Source organism: Podarcis cretensis, assembly GCF_951804945.1.
Source record: "Podarcis cretensis genome assembly, chromosome: 13".
Taxonomy (NCBI): Eukaryota; Metazoa; Chordata; class Lepidosauria; order Squamata; family Lacertidae; genus Podarcis; species Podarcis cretensis.
Genome location: NC_137182.1, coordinates 14,592,223 through 14,610,953, shown reverse-complemented (window position 1 = coordinate 14,610,953; position 18,731 = coordinate 14,592,223). Strand labels below are relative to the sequence as shown.

Below are 18,731 nucleotides of genomic sequence, written 5' to 3'. Positions count from 1 at the left end.
AGGTGTACTGGGTATATTAGTTGTGATTTCCTCTCCAGCTTCCCTGAATGTCTCCAATCTCCAGTTTTATGATTTTTAGGATGTTTAAAAGGCGTCCGTATGCCTCAGTCCTGGAGTACACGACAGTATTTTACTTTATTTCACAAGGAAACTGATAAGGCACTGATCTGTGAAGCAGGTATGTTTCACTGCTATATGCAAGTGGGTTGCTTTGATGTTCTGCTAGGGGCAGAACGGTCTTAGCCCAGTATACCTGAAGGAGCGTCTCCACCCCCATCGTTCAGACCAGACACTGAGGCCCAGCTCCGAGGGCCTTCTGGCGGTTCCCTCACTGCGAGAAGTGAGGTTACAGGGAACCAGGCAGAGGGCCTTCTTGGTAGTGGCACCCACCTTGTGGAACGCCCTCCCATCAGATGTCAAGGAAATAAACAACTATATGACTTTTAGAAGACGCCTGAAGGCAGCCCTGTTTAGGGAAGCTTTTAATATTTCATGAATTATTGTATTTTAATATTTTGCTGGGGAACCCAGCCAGATGGGCAGGTTATAAATAATAATAATACATTATTATTATTATTATTATTATTATTATTATTATTATTAATTGGAAGAATGGGGTGGGTTTGCGGGAGCTGTATAGGCAGCAGTATGGCAAAGTGCATTGGCTCAGTGGTTCAGGGTTGCTCTTCCCTTCCCACCAATGATTTCTTAGAATGTTTGCATGGGGGGGGGGGAGGCTTTTTATATTTTATTTTACCAGGCCCCTTGGTTGCAACAGGTGGCTTCAGGGCTCTGTTGCGGAGACATGACTCGTCACACTTTGTAGCAGCTCAGGAATAATAGGGTGTCCTGGATGTCTTAAGTGTCTTATTGACTCAAGCAAATATAATGGCTTTCCTTGTAACCTAGCTGCCAGTCACGCAGCCCTTGGACAAAGCTTGTTTTCATTAGCTTGCCATAAATCACAAAACAAAGTCAATATGCATGTGTAATAAATAACATTACCAAATTGGATTGATGGAGGGGGGGCGGTCCTCAGGACAGCACAACACTGTGAAGATTGTGCCACTGTAAATTAAAACAAACACTGCCTGGTGTGTGTACACACACACACACACACACACACACACTCTCTTAAACAGAGCCTTTTAAATCAAACTCTGCATGCTGTTCAACACAGAAATAATTGTGTGTTGCCTCCCTTACCCCCAGTAAATCCAAATTCAGAGGGGTTTTGACACATTTATATGTTTCATCAATAGATCAAAGCAGCAGTTAATAGTATTGCAACACTGGAACTGTGCATAAAATGAAATCAAAACTTGGTGCCAAGAACACCTGAACTCCGGCACCCCTGCCCATTATGTGACTTATAACAAGTTTTCATTATGTGCTTATTTTGCATAATTGTTTTCTCACGGCAGGGAAGAGTGAACTATGAATCTTCCTGACTGGCTGGTACGGGGTGTGGGCTGGGCTGTAAGTTCCATTACCATGAAGAAGAAACTTTGGCTAAAGTGTAGGTCAGGACTGGGAAACCTGTAGCTTAAAATAGCTTTTGTTGATAGCCACTCTCTTAACCAACTGAACTGATCTGCTGAAATATTCAGTTCTGAATTTGGTCCTAAATTGGCTGCATGAGAGGTGTTGGGGCTAAAGGCTTATCTTCTAAAGTTAGGCACACTTCTGTTCTCTTGGCACTTAAAAAAAAAAAAAAAAGATTTTGTAGCAAGCGTTGGAACACCCTAAGTCCGATTAAGCAACAGAGATAGTGAGCGCTTTGTTTTGAAATGTTAAGCCTCTTCTTCCTGCCTTTGCTGCAATGCCTCCTGTTCAGTTTGCAGAGGGGATTGCACTAAAGTAGCTATTCGTTTTAATAAGTCCGTATAGTGGGGCTGGGGCAAGAGAGGCTTGCTCTATGTTTCTGTTATTATCAATAGCAAAAATGAATTTGAATTGGGATTTTAATATTTTCCCCCCACTTTCCCCCTTGCAATTGACCTTTGCTAACCCATCTTTCTCTCCTCATGTTTCAGATCAGATAAAACCCTACAGGATATAGTCTACAAGCTGGTACCAGGACTTTTCAAAGGTGTGAACATGTTCAGATTTTGTGGCTGTTTTTCTGTTTTGTTTTTAAGAAGTTGCTTCTGTTGACTTTGATGCAGTTAGAAAAAGAAGCCATCTGATTATTATATAGGGCTGATGAACAGTATATAAATAACTGAGCAGAGTAGGGCCAAATATTCAACTATAGTATTACCTCATTAACTAATACAAATAGTCTTCGAAACTATGGCTGTTGTGCTTTTGGTCCTAATGCAAATTTAATCCTAGTTCTTTTATTTGTTTTCCGTTCAGTCAGTGATTTAAAATGTATGAATAATTATATGGTAGCGTGTTGCTAAACATGAATGCATTTATTTATTCACTGTGATGTGTAGCCCCACCTGCAGAATAAGTGAAAGATAAAAATGCTAATAAATGAATTAACTGTTTGCTTTTGCCTGCAGATGAAATGAAGAGGCGACGTGATTTCTACGCAGCATACCCTCTGGCAGATGGTATGGCGTCTCTCATGAATTTCCCTCCTACATGTCAACAGTGATGCATTAAAAAAAAAACAACCCACAAAAAGGTGTGATCTTTATTTTTTCTCTGTCTCCTCCTTTCCTCTCAATTGTTTGCTTGTCTAGTTCCGAATGGATCCAATGAAGACCGGGGAGAAGTTTCGGAACAGGAGAAAGGGAACCTGACAGACGATGAAATTGTCAGCTTATCCATAGAGTTCTATGAAGGAATCAGGTAATACAGAAAAAAATATGAGAGGAATAGTTTCACTTAATTTTCTTAATTTGCCCTGGGTTGTTTTTTTTTACTACACATATATTTTAACAAATTTTATATATTTATGCTTGGTAAATGTTTTGAAAGAATGTATGTATTACACTCACATACTTACGTACAGTCATACCTTGGTTGTCGAATGAATTCTGTTCTGGAAGTCAGTTCAACTTCTGAAAACATTCGAAAACCAAGGCTTCTGATTGGCTGCAGGAGCTTCCTGCACTCAATCGGAAGCCACGGAAGCCACATTCGGACATTTGGCTTCCAAAAAAAGTTAGCAAACCGGAACACTCACTTCTGGGTTTGCGGCGTTCAGGAGCCAAAACGTTTGAGTTGCAAGGCGTTCAACAACCAAGGTACGACTGTATATTAGTTGTATTTGTGGTGTAACATTATGTTTTGGCATTGTGTATGTCACCATGAGCATTCTTACTGAAAATGCGACAGATACATATGATTTAATAATAAACAAGTCTAGGCCTGTGCAGGGAACAATCAAAGTTTTCATAATGCGATATTGCTTTTTGTTTGTTTGCTTGTTTGTTTGTTACATCATACAATAAGAAGGATGTGGCCAGGACAAAGAGGAGGAAACTTTGTTAGACAGCCTAGGAATCATATGTGTGTGCATGTGCGTATTATAATCTCCCAGGGTAGATGCAGTCTGTTTGCACAATACTACTGTTGAACGATATTGCTGATGAAAACATGATTTTAATAGGCTGTGCAATGGAAATCAAGTGCAAACGCACATCGCAATAGAGGTGTGCATCTGATTTGCCCCACACCCACCAGGAGTCGGAATCGCCCTTGTGGCTTAAAGGTCTTGTTGGGTGAGGTTAGGCTTAGGGAACATGTGCTGCAAATTAATTATTTTATTCCCTTACATCCTACACTTCTGTATTGCTCAGTCAGCATTGTTCTTTGGACAGTTTACAATGAAGGCTAAAATCACAATACAGTGGTACCTTGGTTTTTGAACAGAATGCGTTCTGCGAGTCCCTTTGACTCCCGGAACTGTTTGAAAACCAAAGTGCGGCTTCCAATTGGCTTCAGGAGATGCTTGGCTTCTGAAAATTGTTTGAAAACCTAAAAACTCACTTCTGGGTTTCGATTGCTTGGCAGCTGATTTGTTTGGGAGCCAAGGTGTTCGGCTTCCAAGGTACGACTGTACAGAACAATACCTATCACAGAATAATAATAATAAAAAGAGCTCTATGAAAACAAAAGAAAAACAGCAACAGAGAATAAACAGTACAGAAGACCTAAGGAGCTCAAACACTTTCTAAAGGCTCAGTGGTACAGAATGTTGGTTGAATGGGGGTAAGGACTGATAGCAGAGCAGGAAAGGGGACAGAGGGAGGAAGAGAGACACAGAGATAAAACAGAAGGAACCATCTTGTTGTGTGGAGAGGTCCTTTTCTGTTTCGTTCTGAGAAGTTATTGTAAAATATTCCTGGAGAAAGAAGTCAAATGTACCCCTAGAAATCTCTGGAGAACTCCCAAGATTTTTAAAAACATGGCTGGTACTAGTGTGTCCATTTCCCCTCCCCACAACCTGCCCTCTTCAAATATTAGCAGAAAGCGAAGAAGTCCTGCTCTTTCTGAGTTCTAGTTTAGTGTGAAACAACATTTTAAAAAGAACATCCTACCAGTGCAAATTCCAAAGCAGGTTGGAAGTGGTCGTTGCTGGGAAAGAATCCTAATCCAACCATATCTGGAGCGGTGCCACACAGGTGTGCTCAAGTTGCGCTGCCAAGCTGCTCACCTGACCACGGCACTGCAGAAGCAGTGGGTGAGGTTGGGGTTGTGTGGGGGCAACAGCAAAGCCAATCTGGAGCCCAGGTAAGTTGCAGCAACACTGCTGACAGGAAGATGGCTCTGCCCCACTCTACTGGCTGCTCCTGGGACGTTGCTTTTGATTGTGATCTTCCACATATGGCTGAAGTGTGCAGAAATAACCAAAGTTCTGGACCCACAGAGGCCTGGATAAACTGGTCCGTCCTCTTGTGTGTGTGTTTCATTAATTCCCCCTATTTCTCTCTCTCTCTCAGAGAAGAAAACAAAGGGACCGTTGAGAATGGGAACACAGAGAAAGACAAGGTGAGCTATGTAGTTTCTGCCCTTGAATAATGCTTTAGAAATGTGGAGAATCCCATGTCCCCTGCATGCCCTCAAATTATTGAATTCATAAAATAAGAGGTTCAGGGGCTGCCTGGAAGCCATGTCCTCTGAGCTGGGATCCCAGAGTTGTGCCATAGGTGGTGATCTCTAAAGTAAGAGGTACAGGGGCTCAAGGTGGTCGTCTTCCAACTGGGAGGCCCTTTCCATTAATATTTCATATTTAGGAACCAATCGCAAGGCACCCCAATCTTAATTGGGATTTTTATGTCCTCTGGGCGTAAATCATGATGAATCAAGTTAGCGCTCAATACCTCAAAAGCCCCCTACACTGCCTCCTCTTGCTTCCCACCTCCAACCTTTCCCCTCAATTTGACTTTCAATTTTTCTTTTCTATTTAGTCCATTTTTCTTTCCTTCCTGCTTTCACCTTTGCTGTGTCCCTTTCCCTGTTTCTGTGGCTGTGCTAGGATATACTCCCAACTTTCTCCTTTCCTCTTTTTAAGTTTCAGATTCTGTTTCCCTCCCCCCACAGATGTTGTGCTTTCCCTCCCCCCTCCAACGGTATATAGATTGCAAGGGTGTCCTTTGCCTGTGACCTCTGACCCTTCCCGGACTCCTCCCCCTGCCCCCTTCCCTGGTATCCTTGCCTTTTGGCAGATTTACAGCTGCTTCAATACATATTTCAACGACTCTGCCTGCTCCAGCTGCCTAGCCCTCTCCCAATAAAATCTTTTCTCTCACTTTCTCTCTCTCCCTCCCCTCCCTCCCTTGCTTTCTCTCTCATATTCCTCCCTAGAAGAACAGCATGAGATTCCTCCGTTGCCCTGCCGCTATGACGATCATGCACCTGGCTAAGTTCCTCCGCAACAAGATGGATGTTCCCAGCAAATACAAAGTGAGTTGCTATCAAATGCTATCACACTTTCCTGGGCCAAGGTTGATGCTGCATGTTCAAAACTATTTGCACATCAAGGAAGCTCCAGTTCCACACTCATTATAAAATAAGCAAACAGCAAAATGTGCAAACAGCATTTTAAGTGTGCATGCTTTCTCCCTGACGAAGAACTGGCTTCGCTCTGAAGGCTTATATAGTTTTTTTTAGCAACAGAGGTTTGCCAAATTCCAAACCCAAACGAACTGTGCAGATTGAGAAAACATGTCTCTGTTTGCTTGCTCTGCGTAATTTAGTTTACTTCTAGTTAGGGGAAGGGACATATGCTTTCAAACTTTCTTTACTGCTTAAGGGCTAGAAAATTACTTCTTTAAAAAACAGCAACAAAGATGAAGATGTTCAGGCGACTTTGGACCTGTAAAAGGGTAAAAGAGTATATAAAAGAATATATAATTGTAATGGTTCTAGGGGTTGCTCGTGCGTAAGCCGGTGTCAACACCTGGCTGGGTTGCCTGAGTGAACCTTTTCTGTCCGGACAGCCACTCACCCGTGGCTGTCTCAGTCGCTGGCAGAATCCGTCAGTGGGCGTTTCTTGAACTTCTTCCAGCAAAGAAGCTCTTTGACGCCTAGTCTCCTCCTACTCTCCCTGCGCGGAAGCCTTCTGCGCAAGGAGGGTGTAGGCAGCGGAGGACCCTTACTCTCCCTGCTGGTCCCTGGCAAGGAGTCATGGGACCACCTCACCGATTCCCCCATCTGCCCCCCTTCTCCACTGGTGCTACGCTGATTCTCTTCCCCAGAAGATGGGCTGCCTCTCCCCATCCCGGGACGCTCTCTGGGACCCCTCCGGAGCCCGCTCTCTCCCTCCAGCCCTGATGGCAGTTCCCTGACAATAATCTATAATGAAATTTTAAAAATGTTTGAAAGTACTTTTCAAAAAAGGAAAAAAGAAGAAAAAAACAACAGAGTCCTTTTTGTTGGGGATAATTCAGACAGAAATTCCCAGGTGTCAAAAAAAGGTTATTTATGTATGCCACTACTGCGGCCCGTGTTTTGTTAGCCCCCAAATGGAAAACGAGCGAGGTCCCAAGCAAAGAAGAATGGCAACTTAAACTGATTGAATATGTGCAGCTTGCAGACCTAATACATAGAATAAGAGAACAAGAAGAACATATGTTTAAAGAAGAATGGCAGCATTAAGATAAATTCAACAGTGTAAATAAGTTTTGATTGATGTAATAATGGAATACTGATTGGTATAGTTTTTGTAAAATACGCAAGGATTTATGATATGCAAAATGAACCATGGATAGAGAAGAGAAGTCACTGCTATTTTAAGATTGTTTAAAAGAGTATTCTAAATTGCAAAACAGAAAATCTAATAAAAGTGTGTGTGTGTGTGTATATATATATATATATATATATATATATATATGAGTGAGAGAGAGTGTGTGTGTGTGTGTGTATATGTGTGTGTGTGTGTGTGTGTGTGTGTGTGTGTGTGTGTGTATATATATACACACCGTATTTTTCGCCCTATAGGAAGGACGCAATTTTTCCCCTCCAAAAATGAAGGGGAAATCTGGGTGTGTCCTATGGGGCGAATGCAGGCTTTCGCTGAAGCTTGGAGAGCGAGAGGGGTCGGTGCGCACCGACCCCTCTCGCTCTCCAGGCTTCAGGAAGACATCCACAGCTTAGGCAGCCCTGTGGGAGGTCCCGCAGGGATGTCTAGGCTGCGGATAGCAGCCTGCTTCCCGGAGCGTTGGGCGCCCTGAAAGCAGAGCGCCCGGCGCTTCGGGAACACATCCGCAGCCTATGGGATGGAGCGTCCCATGGGACGAAAAATACGGTATGTGTGTGTATATATATATATATATATATATGGGACGCAGGTGGCGCTGTGGGTTAAAGCCTCAGCGCCTAGGACTTGCCGATCAAAAGGTCGGCGGTTCGAATCCCTGCGGCGGGGTGCGCTCCCGCTGCTCGGTCCCAGCGCCTGCCAGCCTAGCAGTTCGAAAGCACCTCTGGGTGCAAGTAGATAAATAGGGACCGCTTACCAGCGGGAAGGTAAACGGCGTTTCCGTGTGCGGCTCTGGCTCGCCAGAGCAGCGATGTCACGCTGGCCACGTGACCCGGAAGTGTCTCCGGACAGCGCTGGCCCCTGGCCTCTTGAGTGAGATGGGCGCACAACCCCAGAGTCTGTCAAGACTGGCCCGTATGGGCAGGGGTACCTTTACCTTTACCTTTATATATATATATATATATATATATATATATATATATGAATGAGAAAGATGCTCAGGAGACTTAAATCTGTGCCCAGTACTTATTCATCTGTGCCTGCCATGTAACTCAGAATTTCTTTACTTGTGTTATTAAATCTGTTAGGTGGAAGTTCTCTATGAAGATGAACCTCTGAAGGAATACTATACCCTAATGGACATAACTTATATCTATCCTTGGCGACGGGTAAGTGCGTAGAGAGAAGCGACCCCTAAGGGTGATCTAGCCCAACTTCCTGCAATGCAGGAATCTCAACTAGATCATAAATGACAGATGGCCATAAGAAGCTGTCTTGTCCTGAGTCAGACTGTTGGTTCATTTAGTTCAGTGTTGTCAGCACTGACATAGCAACATCTCCAGTGAAAGACTCTTGTCCGAAACCCCCGAGAGCCGCTGTACCTTCGTATAGACCAGTGTTACCCAAACATGGGTCTCCAGCTGTTTTTGGTCTACAACTCCCATCATCCTTAGCTAGCAGGACCAGTGGTCAGGGATGATGCGTATTGTAGTCCAGCTTGGGAAACCCTGGTACAGACTGAGCAAGATGGACCAACAGCTTCATTCATGGTAAGGCAGCATTCCGTAGATTCATAAGAGACAAATAAAAGCAGAGGAAATTTGAGTTGTGACCCAAGTTGGCTCAAGGTCTGAGACAGAACTCATTTGAGAACGAGGAGCAAGTGTATCTTCCATTCAGAACCCACCAAGTAGGATGGAAGGGTACGTCTTGTTTGTTACATCTGAAAACAACAATGAAAACAAATGCCAAATTAGCATTCGGGATTTAGGATGCAGGTGGCGCTGTGGGTTAAACCACTGAGCCTAGGACTTGCCGATCAGAAGGTCGGCGGTTCGAATCCCCGTGACGGGGTGAGCTCCCGTTGCTCCGTCCCAGCTCCTGCCACCCTAGCAGTTCGAAAGCACATCAAAGTGCAAGTAGATAAATAGGTACCGCTCCGGCAGGAAGGTAAATGGCGTTTCGTGCGCTGCTCTGGTTCGCCAGAAGCGGCTTAGTCATGCTGGCCACATGACCCGGAAGCTGTACACCAGCTCCGTCAGCCAAGAAAGCGAGATGAGCGCCACAACCCCAGAGTCAGCCACGACTGGACCTAATGGTCAGGGGTCCCTTTACCTTTACCTTTACCTTTACCTTTAAGAATTGGAAATGTTATGTTGGCCCTCATATCTGGAGGAAGAAGTTAGAGCAGAGGAAGGGAAATAGTCTTTTTTAAAAAAATGTTATTAAGGTTTATAGAGAAAAGAATAAAACTTAGTATCTTTTCCCTTTTTTTAACCAACCAAGACTTTTATATAGATACAATAAAAACACAAAAAGGCGTGGGGGAGGGGGAGGGGAAGGAGGAGAGAGGAAATAGAGAAGTAAAAAATAAATAACGTCCAATTCTTCATCTGTCCGCTATATGAAAACAATAATCACTTCGTCCAATCCAATCTAACACTTGACAAAGCCACTTTCTATAATCAAACATTATCTTCAGTCCTCAAATCCAGGTGCTATTATTTCATTTTCTTTTTTACGCAGAAAGTCTATGAGAGGTTTCCAATCTTTTATTTTTATTTTTTAGACATCTTTATTGAACAAGTTCAAAAAGTACATAATTATATGTGCGCTGAGCATGATGAGATGCAAATAAAAAAGAGAAAGAGAGAAAGAGAAATAGCACCCGTGTAGAAGGGAAAATAATGGGGGGACGGAGAAAAAAACCCAAAACCTTATGCTTTCTAAAGTTGTTATTGTACTTTACCAAATCTTAACCTATTACAGTATTTGCAAGAATAGATTCCACATATCATTGAATTGGTCCATGGCAAGTCTGCATTTATATGCAAGTTGTTCATATGTTGCGAGTTTGTATAAGACTTCAATCTTTAACAAATGTTAACAATGACCTTTCTCTGGTAAAACATGCCAGTTTTGCCCTCTCGGCTAAGTCCCTGTTAGTTTTAACAGCCATTTTATCATCAATGTGTCCTTCTGTCTTGGTGCATATAAAAAGGGGGGTTTAAAAGGGGAGTAAAATGGTTGCAGGTGGGACGTGGGTGGCGCTGTGGGTTAAACCACAGACCCTAGGACTTGCCAATCAGAAGGTCAGTGGTTCAAATCCTCGAGACGGGGTGAGCTCCCGTTGCTCAGTCCCTGTTCCTGCCAACCTAGCAGTTCGAAAGCACGTCAAAGTGCAAGTAGATAAATAGGTACCGCTCCGGCGGGAAGGTAAACGGCGTTTCTGTGCGCTGCTCTGGTTTGCCAGAAGCGGCTTAGTCATGCTGGCCACATGACCTGGAAGCTGTACGCCGGCTCCCTCAGCCAAGAAAGCGAGATGAGCGCCACAACCCCAGAGTCGGCCACGACTGGACCTAATGGTCAGGGGTCCCTTTACCTTTTAAAATGGTTGCAGCCAAGCTGTGAAGAAGATGAAATGTTACGTCTATGCTCTCCCTCTGCAGAATGGCCCTCTCCCTCTGAAATACCGTGTCCAGCCGGCCTGCAAGAGGCTAAAACTCTCCTCCCAGCTCCCCAACTCCGAATGCACCAATACCAGCGGCGCGTCAGAGTGCGAGTCCGTCAGCGACAAGGCGAACAGCCCGGCCACCTTGCCGGCCACTACTTCCTCTTCATTGCCAAGCCCTGCCACCCCTTCCCACGGGTCGCCCAGCTCCAACACCACCACGGTGAGCATCCCCGCCAACCCTGCGCCCGGGACCATGCTCAACGGCACTTCGAACTGCCACCAGATGCAACCCTTGGCCAGCAGGGGGCGCAAGGCAATGGTAAATGGCGGCCCCACCATGTCGGCTTTGACTTAAAGGGACGGGACACCTTTTTCTTTTTCTTCCCTTCTCCTTCTTGGCTGGATCTCGCGTTTTATAAATAAGTATATTATGTGTAGATAAGGGCAGTGGAGGGGTGGGGTGGGTGGTGGGTGGGGAAATTATACATACTTATTTTCTATCAATCGACCTGATTTAATTTAAGAAGAAAAAAAGGCAAAAAGAGACAAAAAAAATTCCAACGTGTCCTCCCCCCTTTTTTATTTTAAAAAAGAAAAAAAAAGTGCTCCTGTAACTGCATGATGTCATCTGTGTTAAAGCGGCAGCCCCTTCCTGTTAAAAAACTCTTTTTTATTTGTGCCCTCTGTTTGTAGTCAGATTTAATGCACAGTCCCCGAGAGAGAAAAACGCACAGTTCTGAATCAAGCAGGCTTCCTGTCTTAGAAGCACACGTGGCTTTCTCATGCTTTCTTTGTCCTTTGACTTACGCACCGTCACGGAATCTGGTTCCCTCCCAGTGTTTCTGGACTTCAACTCCCATGAGCCCTAACCAGCACGGGCTGAGGGAAAGGGACAATGGGAGTTGTAGTCCAACACTATTTAGAGGGCGCCAAGTTGAGGAAGGCAGGACGCCTTCCACCTTCGGCACCCTTGCTGTCTCCACTTACGCTTCCTTTCAGGCCCCCCCCCCAGCTACACAAGCGCAATGCCTTTAAAGATGTGCAGAACATTTGGCTCTCCGTGTGTCGCTGAAACATAACTCCCATCCGCTGCAGCAAGCATGGCCAATGGCCAGAGGCGACAGGAGTTCATCTGGAGGGCCAAAGATTCCTCTCACCTGCTTGAAAGCACATCCGAAGCACATTCCCCCACCCTCTCAAAGAATTCTGTAATTTGTTAAGGGTTGCTGGGAGCTAACTCTGAGTGGCTAACTACAGTGCCCAGAATTCCTGGAGGGAAATAATGTGCTTTGAGCGTGCTTTAGAGGTGTAGGGTATACACAGCTTTAGCCTCATATTCCCTCATCTGTACCTCCCGTGGTCTCCTGCAGAGCCGAGATGCAGCTATAAAGCCTGAAGGAGAGGTCCGGACAACTGCACACATCAGAAGGGTTGACGCCGCCGGTCTCCTTCCTTTAATGATGCGAAAGGCCAGCAGCCACTGCTGGTTTGCAAGCAGCCATGTGACAAAACATGGCAGCTAGGAACAGAGGGGCAGCTGAGATAGGGCTGAGGACTAGAAGCTTAGCCCCACAAGGTTCAGGTCTGAAGGTGGGCCTTGGGCCATTGGTGGAGGGACAGGTTCCGTGAAATGCAATGCAAATTGTCTCACACACAGGGACCCAGGCTAGCGTGGCACCCTGAGCTTCACAAGCAAGGCCACACATCACAAGCAAGGCCTGCTAAGATGTCTTGCTGTTTTGTTAGTCGCTGGGGCCGCTTCTTCTGTCCGCGTTTCAAACCCAACATGTGGACTGGGATGTCCTCAGAGCAGCGAGTTCCGCACATTCCCCTCTCCCGCCTGTTTCTATGCCCACAGCAGTGCAATGTTGCAGGTGGCAACTGTCGTGGGTGGCTCTGTGGTCTAAACCAGTGTTTCCCAACCTTGGGCCTCCAGCTGTTTTTGGACTACAATTCCCATCATCCCTTGCCACTGGTCTTGCTAGTCAGGGATGATGGGAGTTGTAGTTCAAAAACAGCTGGAGGCCCAAGGTTGGGAAACACTGGTCTAAACCACTGAGCCGCTTGGGCTTGCCGATCGGAAGGTTGGCGGTTCGAATCCCTGCGATGGAGTGAGCTCCCGTTGCTCTGCTCCAGCTCCTGCCAACCCAGCAGTTCGAAAGCACGCCAGTGCAAGTAAATAAATAGATACCACTGCAGCAGGAAGATAGGCAGCGTTTCTGTGCGCTCTGGTTTCTGTCACAGTGTCCTGTTGCGCCAGAAGCGGTTCAGTCCTGCTGGCCACATGATCCGAAAAGCTGTCTGTGGAGAAACGCCGGCTCCCTCAGCCTGAAAGCAAGATGAGCGCCGCAACCCCATAGTCGCCTTTGACTGGACTTAACCGTCCAGGGGTCCTTTACCTTTTTACCTTTAATGTTGCATCTGGTGAGGCCAACCACTACTGGCGTCACATCTCCAAAACCCATACAGGTGTGGCATTGCCAGTGACGCTGTTACGGTGGACATAGTGCCTTGAGCTTAAGCTGGCTTCCTCCTGGTCAGTCCTCCAGACATTTTGAACCATGACTCCTTCCACTCCCACCCCTCAATTCTGTTCCTTTGTGCCAGACGTCTCTGCCTGTATCTCAGGAGATCTCATCTTCACTTCTGTTTCCAACCACTTCAGCCGTCCCGCCAACAGACCTTGGATTTTTTGGGGGGCGGGGTTACGGAGAGTACGTTTTCTTAGGACACATTCACACCACCTATTTCACACACGTTTAAAGCACACAGCTCCTCACCCCACCCCAAGAATCCTGGAAACTGCAGTTTTCTTGAGTTTGCTGGGAATTGTAGCACCTATCAGGTAAAACAAGGTAAAGGACCCCTGGACGGTTAAGTCCAGTCAAAGGCAACTATGGCGTTGCGGAGCCTCTTGGGCTTGCTGATCAGAAGGTTGGTGTTTAGGATCCCTGCAACGGGGCGAGCTCCTGTTGCTCTGTCCTAGCTCCTGCCAACCTAGCAGTTCAAAAGCACGCCAGTGCAAGTAGATAAATAGGTATGGCTGCAGCGGGAAGCTAAACTATGTTTCTGTGTGCTCTGGTTTCCGTCACGGTGTCCCATTGCACCGGAAGCAGTGTAGCCATGCTGGCCACATGACCCGAAAAGCTGTCCGTGGACAAACGCCGGCTCCCTTGGCCTGAACGCGAGGTGAGTGCCACAACCCCATAGTTGCCTTTGACTGGACTTAACTGTCCAGGCGTCCTTTACCTTACACCTATCATTCATATGTTTTTTGAGGGGATGTCATGCGCTTTAACGGCATGAGGTTGTATCTGACGCTAGCTCTGCTCAGAGCAGACACATTGAATGAAGATAATGGACAGGACGTCACTTGATTACATTGGGTTTTCTTTGAGCAAGACTTAGTTGAAAACACCCCACTGTGTGGATGTGTCATTAGAGATCGCTATTGGCCATTTACTGGCCTACAGTTCTCAGGGCTTGAAGTCCTAGAAGACAGAAGTGGAGCCCTCCATATTCAGAGGTAGTATACTGGGGAAGAATGAGCAGAGCATTTTCACACCCAGGATGTGAACCGCCCAGGGACATTGGGTGGCCATGGTCAAGAGCAGGGGTGGTGAACAACCTGCAGTGACCTGTTGTATGACCCTGCAGTGAAGGCCTGCAGTGAAGGATGATGGGAGTTGCAGACCAGCAGACCAGCCGGTTCACCTCCACTGGTCAAAAGACAGATGGTTACGTGAGGCGGGGTTTTCAGTCTTCTCCAGAAAACCAGCTTGCACACACTTAATGATTTCTTGGCTGGGAGCAGTGACAGTTGGAAACAGTTTAGATTTGCGGTGTTGATCTGGCCCACGTGTGTGCTTTCAGGGAGTAGCAGTAACTTTGAAACCAGGAGTCCATAAAACTTGGTCACAGAAACTTCTACCCATCTTGGAGGCTGGGAGGATGCATACCTTGAGTTTGTGAGATCCGGGGCAGCCAAGACCCATATGCTCACAGCTGTTTGCGTTATAGTTACGCAAGCAGATGCGCTTGGGGGGCGGCCTGATTTGGCTCATGCCAAGTTTTTGCTTGAACTGCCTCTTGAGATGAGAAACAACTTGTAGACTTTGAGGGATCCTGTTCTGCATCTCTCTCCTCCCCCCAAAGCCTCCCTTTTCTCATTCACCCTGCTTGTAAAACTAGTTTCAAAGAAATAAATACAGTGCCTTTGAAAAGGAAACCTACTGCTTGATCCGCTGGGGTGACAGAAGAGGGTTTTGTGGTTTTAACCGGGTGGGGTGGGGTCGGGGGAAGACCATGTCTTTTCATTTGCTGACTTGTGTTTTCAAGGCTGCCAGGTGGAAACGCACAACTTCCAGCGGGAAGAGTTCTATTCTTCCGTCAGCTTGAATCCTCTCCTCTTTTTCTGATTGGAAGAAAAGCGATCCCAGAGGGCAGCCTTCGCCAAGCCTGTTCACCTCCAGATGCTTTGGACTACAACTCCCATCAGCCCCTGCCAGCACGGCTGATGGGAGTTGTAGTCCGGAGGGGGCGACAAGTTGGCAAAAGCTGCCAGGGTGATCATCTTCCTTTTTTTTAATGTAAGTTAGGAAGGGCTAACTTGACACAAGCACATTTTGTATTCCTGAATGTCAAAGGAACTTTTGATAGGCTCCCCCCCCCCCCCGGGCTGGCTCACAAGAGCGGCTGACCTCACAAAGGCAATCCAACCTCGGAGGTTTTTGCAGGTGGATCTGTTGTGCTCGACGTGCACTGAGACCAAGATGTGCAGCGGAGAACACATGTTTTGGCAACCTGGCAACGCACCTGGACTCCCAAGTCTTACCCCATGTCACCCAAACTTATAAATAAGGGGTCGTACCCTATTGTGTACCTGTGCTGATGGAAGGGTTTTTTGATCTTGCTTGAGCAGAAGGGGAGAGGAGGTGTTTTTTATTTTTTTATTTTTTATTTAATTCACCCTTTCTCCGACATCCCCTTGCACTACCTCCCACACTGTTCTAAGGGGATCCTCAACCATCTTCAGCAGATTGGGAGGCATAGGGAGGCAAGGTCTGTGGAGGGAAGGGGGAATAACACAAAAAATATATTCCTCTTTCACTTCTGCATCAGAGAGTCTTCCATCAAGGGGAGGGACACACCTGGGATACAGGTCATCTGCCGGTGCAATAGGATGGGTCCAAGTCTGCTGTTGTTACCCTGCTGCTCTGCATCAGGACCACTGTGCAGCAGAAGTCACTGCTAAGAATAGGAAGCTGATCTAGGGATATGTGGGGCCTTGCACAACGTGACATTTGGAGGATGACTATAATAATAATACATTTCCCCTTGCTCTTGCCATTGACATACAGTGGTGCCTCGCAAGACGAAATTAATCCGTTCTGTGAGGCTCTTCGTATAGCAGTTTTTTCGTCTTGCGAAGCAAGCCCATTGACAGCTTAGCGGATTAGCGCTATTAGCGGTTTAGCGGCTTTTAGCGGATCAGCTGATAAGCGGCTTATCAGCGGATCAGCTGATAAGCGGCTTAGGGCTTAGGAAAAGGGGAAAAAAAGGGGGGAAAACCTGCAGGAACTCGCAAGACATTTCGTCTTGCGAAGCAAGACCATAGGGAAATTCGTTTTGCGCAGCGCCTCCAAAATGGAAAACCCTTTCGTCTAGCGGGTTTTCCGTCTTGCGAGGCGTTCGTCTTGCGGGGCACCACTCTACTGCATTTGAAGTGAGGAGGAAAAATCATAGTCCTGGGAAGGACCCCCAAAACTCTCCTTTCCAGTCCCATTTCACAGAGGACCAGCACATCTGAATCGTCTTGCTGGGTCGGACTCAAGGTTTACTTGTCCCGGCACTCTGACCAAAAAGCTGCTTAGGTTTGTGTGGCAGCCCAGTGAGATATTTTCGGTTAACTTTTCTCTCTGTAAACAGCTGGCACCTCTGATTTCCCTCTTCCTGCACCATGTCACAGATCACATCACTAGTTTCCCTTGCTTTCCAAGGCGGTTTGCCGCCTAGCGAGGAACGCAACTGCCAGAGACAGAGAAACAAAACCTTGCTGCTCGGGTTCTTGGCATAGCTGTGGTCAACAGAATCTGGTAGTGAAAGGGATGTTGCCTCCTGGAGGTTCCAGTTTTGTAATTGTGGCTAATAACCATTGGAAGGCACATCCACTTCCTCTGAAACCGAAGACATGTCCAAAAGTTTAGCATCCCAAAAGCAACTTGTTCTACAGCTGAGCTCCTCTTAGAGTAAGGAAGGCTCTTTTTCCTAATCTGCTCCTCATAATTTCCCGCTCCTTGCTGCTTGTCCTGGCTGCAGGCTGAGCATTAGTTTTCTTGAGATTCTTTATATTAAAAAAAATAGAACCTTGCAGTTTTATCACACTGTTCTAAGCAGCATTTGCAGCAATGCCATAATGTCAAGGGTGTATGTAGGGGGAAGCCTCGTAACAACTACACACACACACACACACACACACACACACACACACACACACCCTGATTTGACAAGCTCTATTGTGAAGGTGCTGGGGACGCAGGTGGCGCTGTGGGTTAAAGCCTCAGCGCCTAGGGCTTGCCGATCGAAAGGTCGGCGGTTCGAATCCCTGCGGCGGGGTGCGCTCCCGCTGCTCGGTCCCAGCGCCTGCCAACCTAGCAGTTCGAAAGCACCGCCGGGTGCAAGTAGATAAATAGGGACCGCTTACCAGCGGGAAGGTAAACGGCGTTTCCGTGTGCGGCTCTGGCTCGCCAGAGCAGCGATGTCACGCTGGCCACGTGACCCAGAAGTGTCTCCGGACAGCGCTGGCCCCTGGCCTCTTGAGTGAGATGGGCGCACAACCCCAGAGTCTGTCAAGACTGGCCCCTACGGGCAGGGGTACCTTTACCTTTACCTTATTGTGAAGGTGACGGTTCCTGCATTTGGGGGAACTGAAGTCACTGGGGAGAGGCATGCCTTATGCCGCCACCTCGTAGGGAACATAACAACCGTGGTCCTCCTTTAAAAATACCTTCGTGGTAGAGCATCCCCTTGCAGACAGAAGGTCCAGATTCAATCCGCAGCATTTTCAGGTAAGGCTGGGAGATGCTTCTGTCTGAAATCTTAGAGAGCCACTGCTGGTGTAGACAATAAACTAAACAAGGTCAGTATAATAAGACAGTTTCCTCTAACAGCCTGCTGGCAAAACGCCACTTTGTCTGGGCTGGATTTGGTTCTGGCGCCTCCAGCCGCTAACCCAGAAGATAACCAGTTTTTTTTTTACCCCCTTACAAGGAAGTATAGGAGGCCCAGAGGGGCCAACAGGAAGAATTTACAGAAACACATGCACATTTTATTGACCAGTCCTATTGCTCCTCTCTTTCTCGTTGGCCGAGACCGAACTTTGGCCTTGCTACTGGCGTTGTGCCATGTTTTAAGATTTTCTGGACTTCAAACACCCAAAAGGTGTTTCCCACCTGCACATTAACTTTGTACATACCGAGTGAAATGACCAAGGCGACGGAAGGCCTCACGTTTTTCTCTTCTGAGCTCCCCACCCCCACCCCAACAACCTTTTTTGTACATTTTTTTAATATGGTACAAGCCAAATCGCTCTGTATGTTTGCAAACCTGTATGATGTTTTAATGTGCTGTAATATATTCTGATATTCATATATTGTTATTGGTTAAAACATTTGTATCAATAAGACAGTTTGTAAATGGTAATAAATGCTACAACTTTGTCCTTCAGCTCCGGTGTCTGGCATTGTTGTGCTTTGCAAGTTTTTTCTCCCCCATCGCTAGCCCACAAAATCCTAAACTTTGCAAAAAGGGGCCCAAATTGCTTCACCCCAATGAAGAGCTGAAGCCTCTTATCAGTTTCAAGACAACAGGTTGATGGATGTTGTTCCGGACTTGGTGGTGGAGTATGAAATATCTATGGCAGCAACTAGATAAAGGGATTTCTCTGATTATTATGCTACTTCTCTGATTATTATGTTTTGACACCTTAGGATTTGCCGTTGTATTTGGTACCACAGAACTGCTACTGTGTATATATGTTTTCAGTGAGGCCGAAACTAGAAGTGACATTGAATAGTCTTTGCATTTAACAGGCACCATTTTTAAAAAACCCGCAAATAG

General features: G+C 46.4%; 1 protein-coding gene and 1 long non-coding RNA gene across 9 annotated transcripts in view; both read left to right on the top strand.

The window, feature by feature from the left end:
- PCGF2 (polycomb group ring finger 2) overlaps positions 1–11,292 on the top strand; it is a 38,888-nt gene extending 27,596 nt beyond the window's left edge. For 7 of the 8 annotated variants that reach the window (XM_079949773.1, XM_079949772.1, XM_079949776.1 and 4 more), the window contains exons 4-10: positions 2,037–2,092; positions 2,514–2,564; positions 2,697–2,805; positions 4,902–4,950; positions 5,767–5,865; positions 8,248–8,328; positions 10,609–11,292. In XM_079949773.1, coding sequence (XP_079805899.1) covers positions 2,037–2,092; positions 2,514–2,564; positions 2,697–2,805; positions 4,902–4,950; positions 5,767–5,865; positions 8,248–8,328; positions 10,609–10,968 — 805 coding nt within the window. In that variant the 3' untranslated portion in view covers positions 10,969–11,292. The remainder of the gene's footprint in view (positions 1–2,036; positions 2,093–2,513; positions 2,565–2,696; positions 2,806–4,901; positions 4,951–5,766; positions 5,866–8,247; positions 8,329–10,608) is intronic. The other variant, XM_079949769.1, reaches the window with a different exon arrangement.
- A 5,027-nt stretch (positions 11,293–16,319) lies between these two features.
- LOC307201082 lies at positions 16,320–18,338 on the top strand. Its single transcript, XR_013832512.1, has 2 exons — positions 16,320–17,136; positions 17,515–18,338. It is a non-coding gene; the product is annotated as an uncharacterized lncRNA (long non-coding RNA).
- The last annotated feature ends 393 nt before the right edge of the window (positions 18,339–18,731 follow it).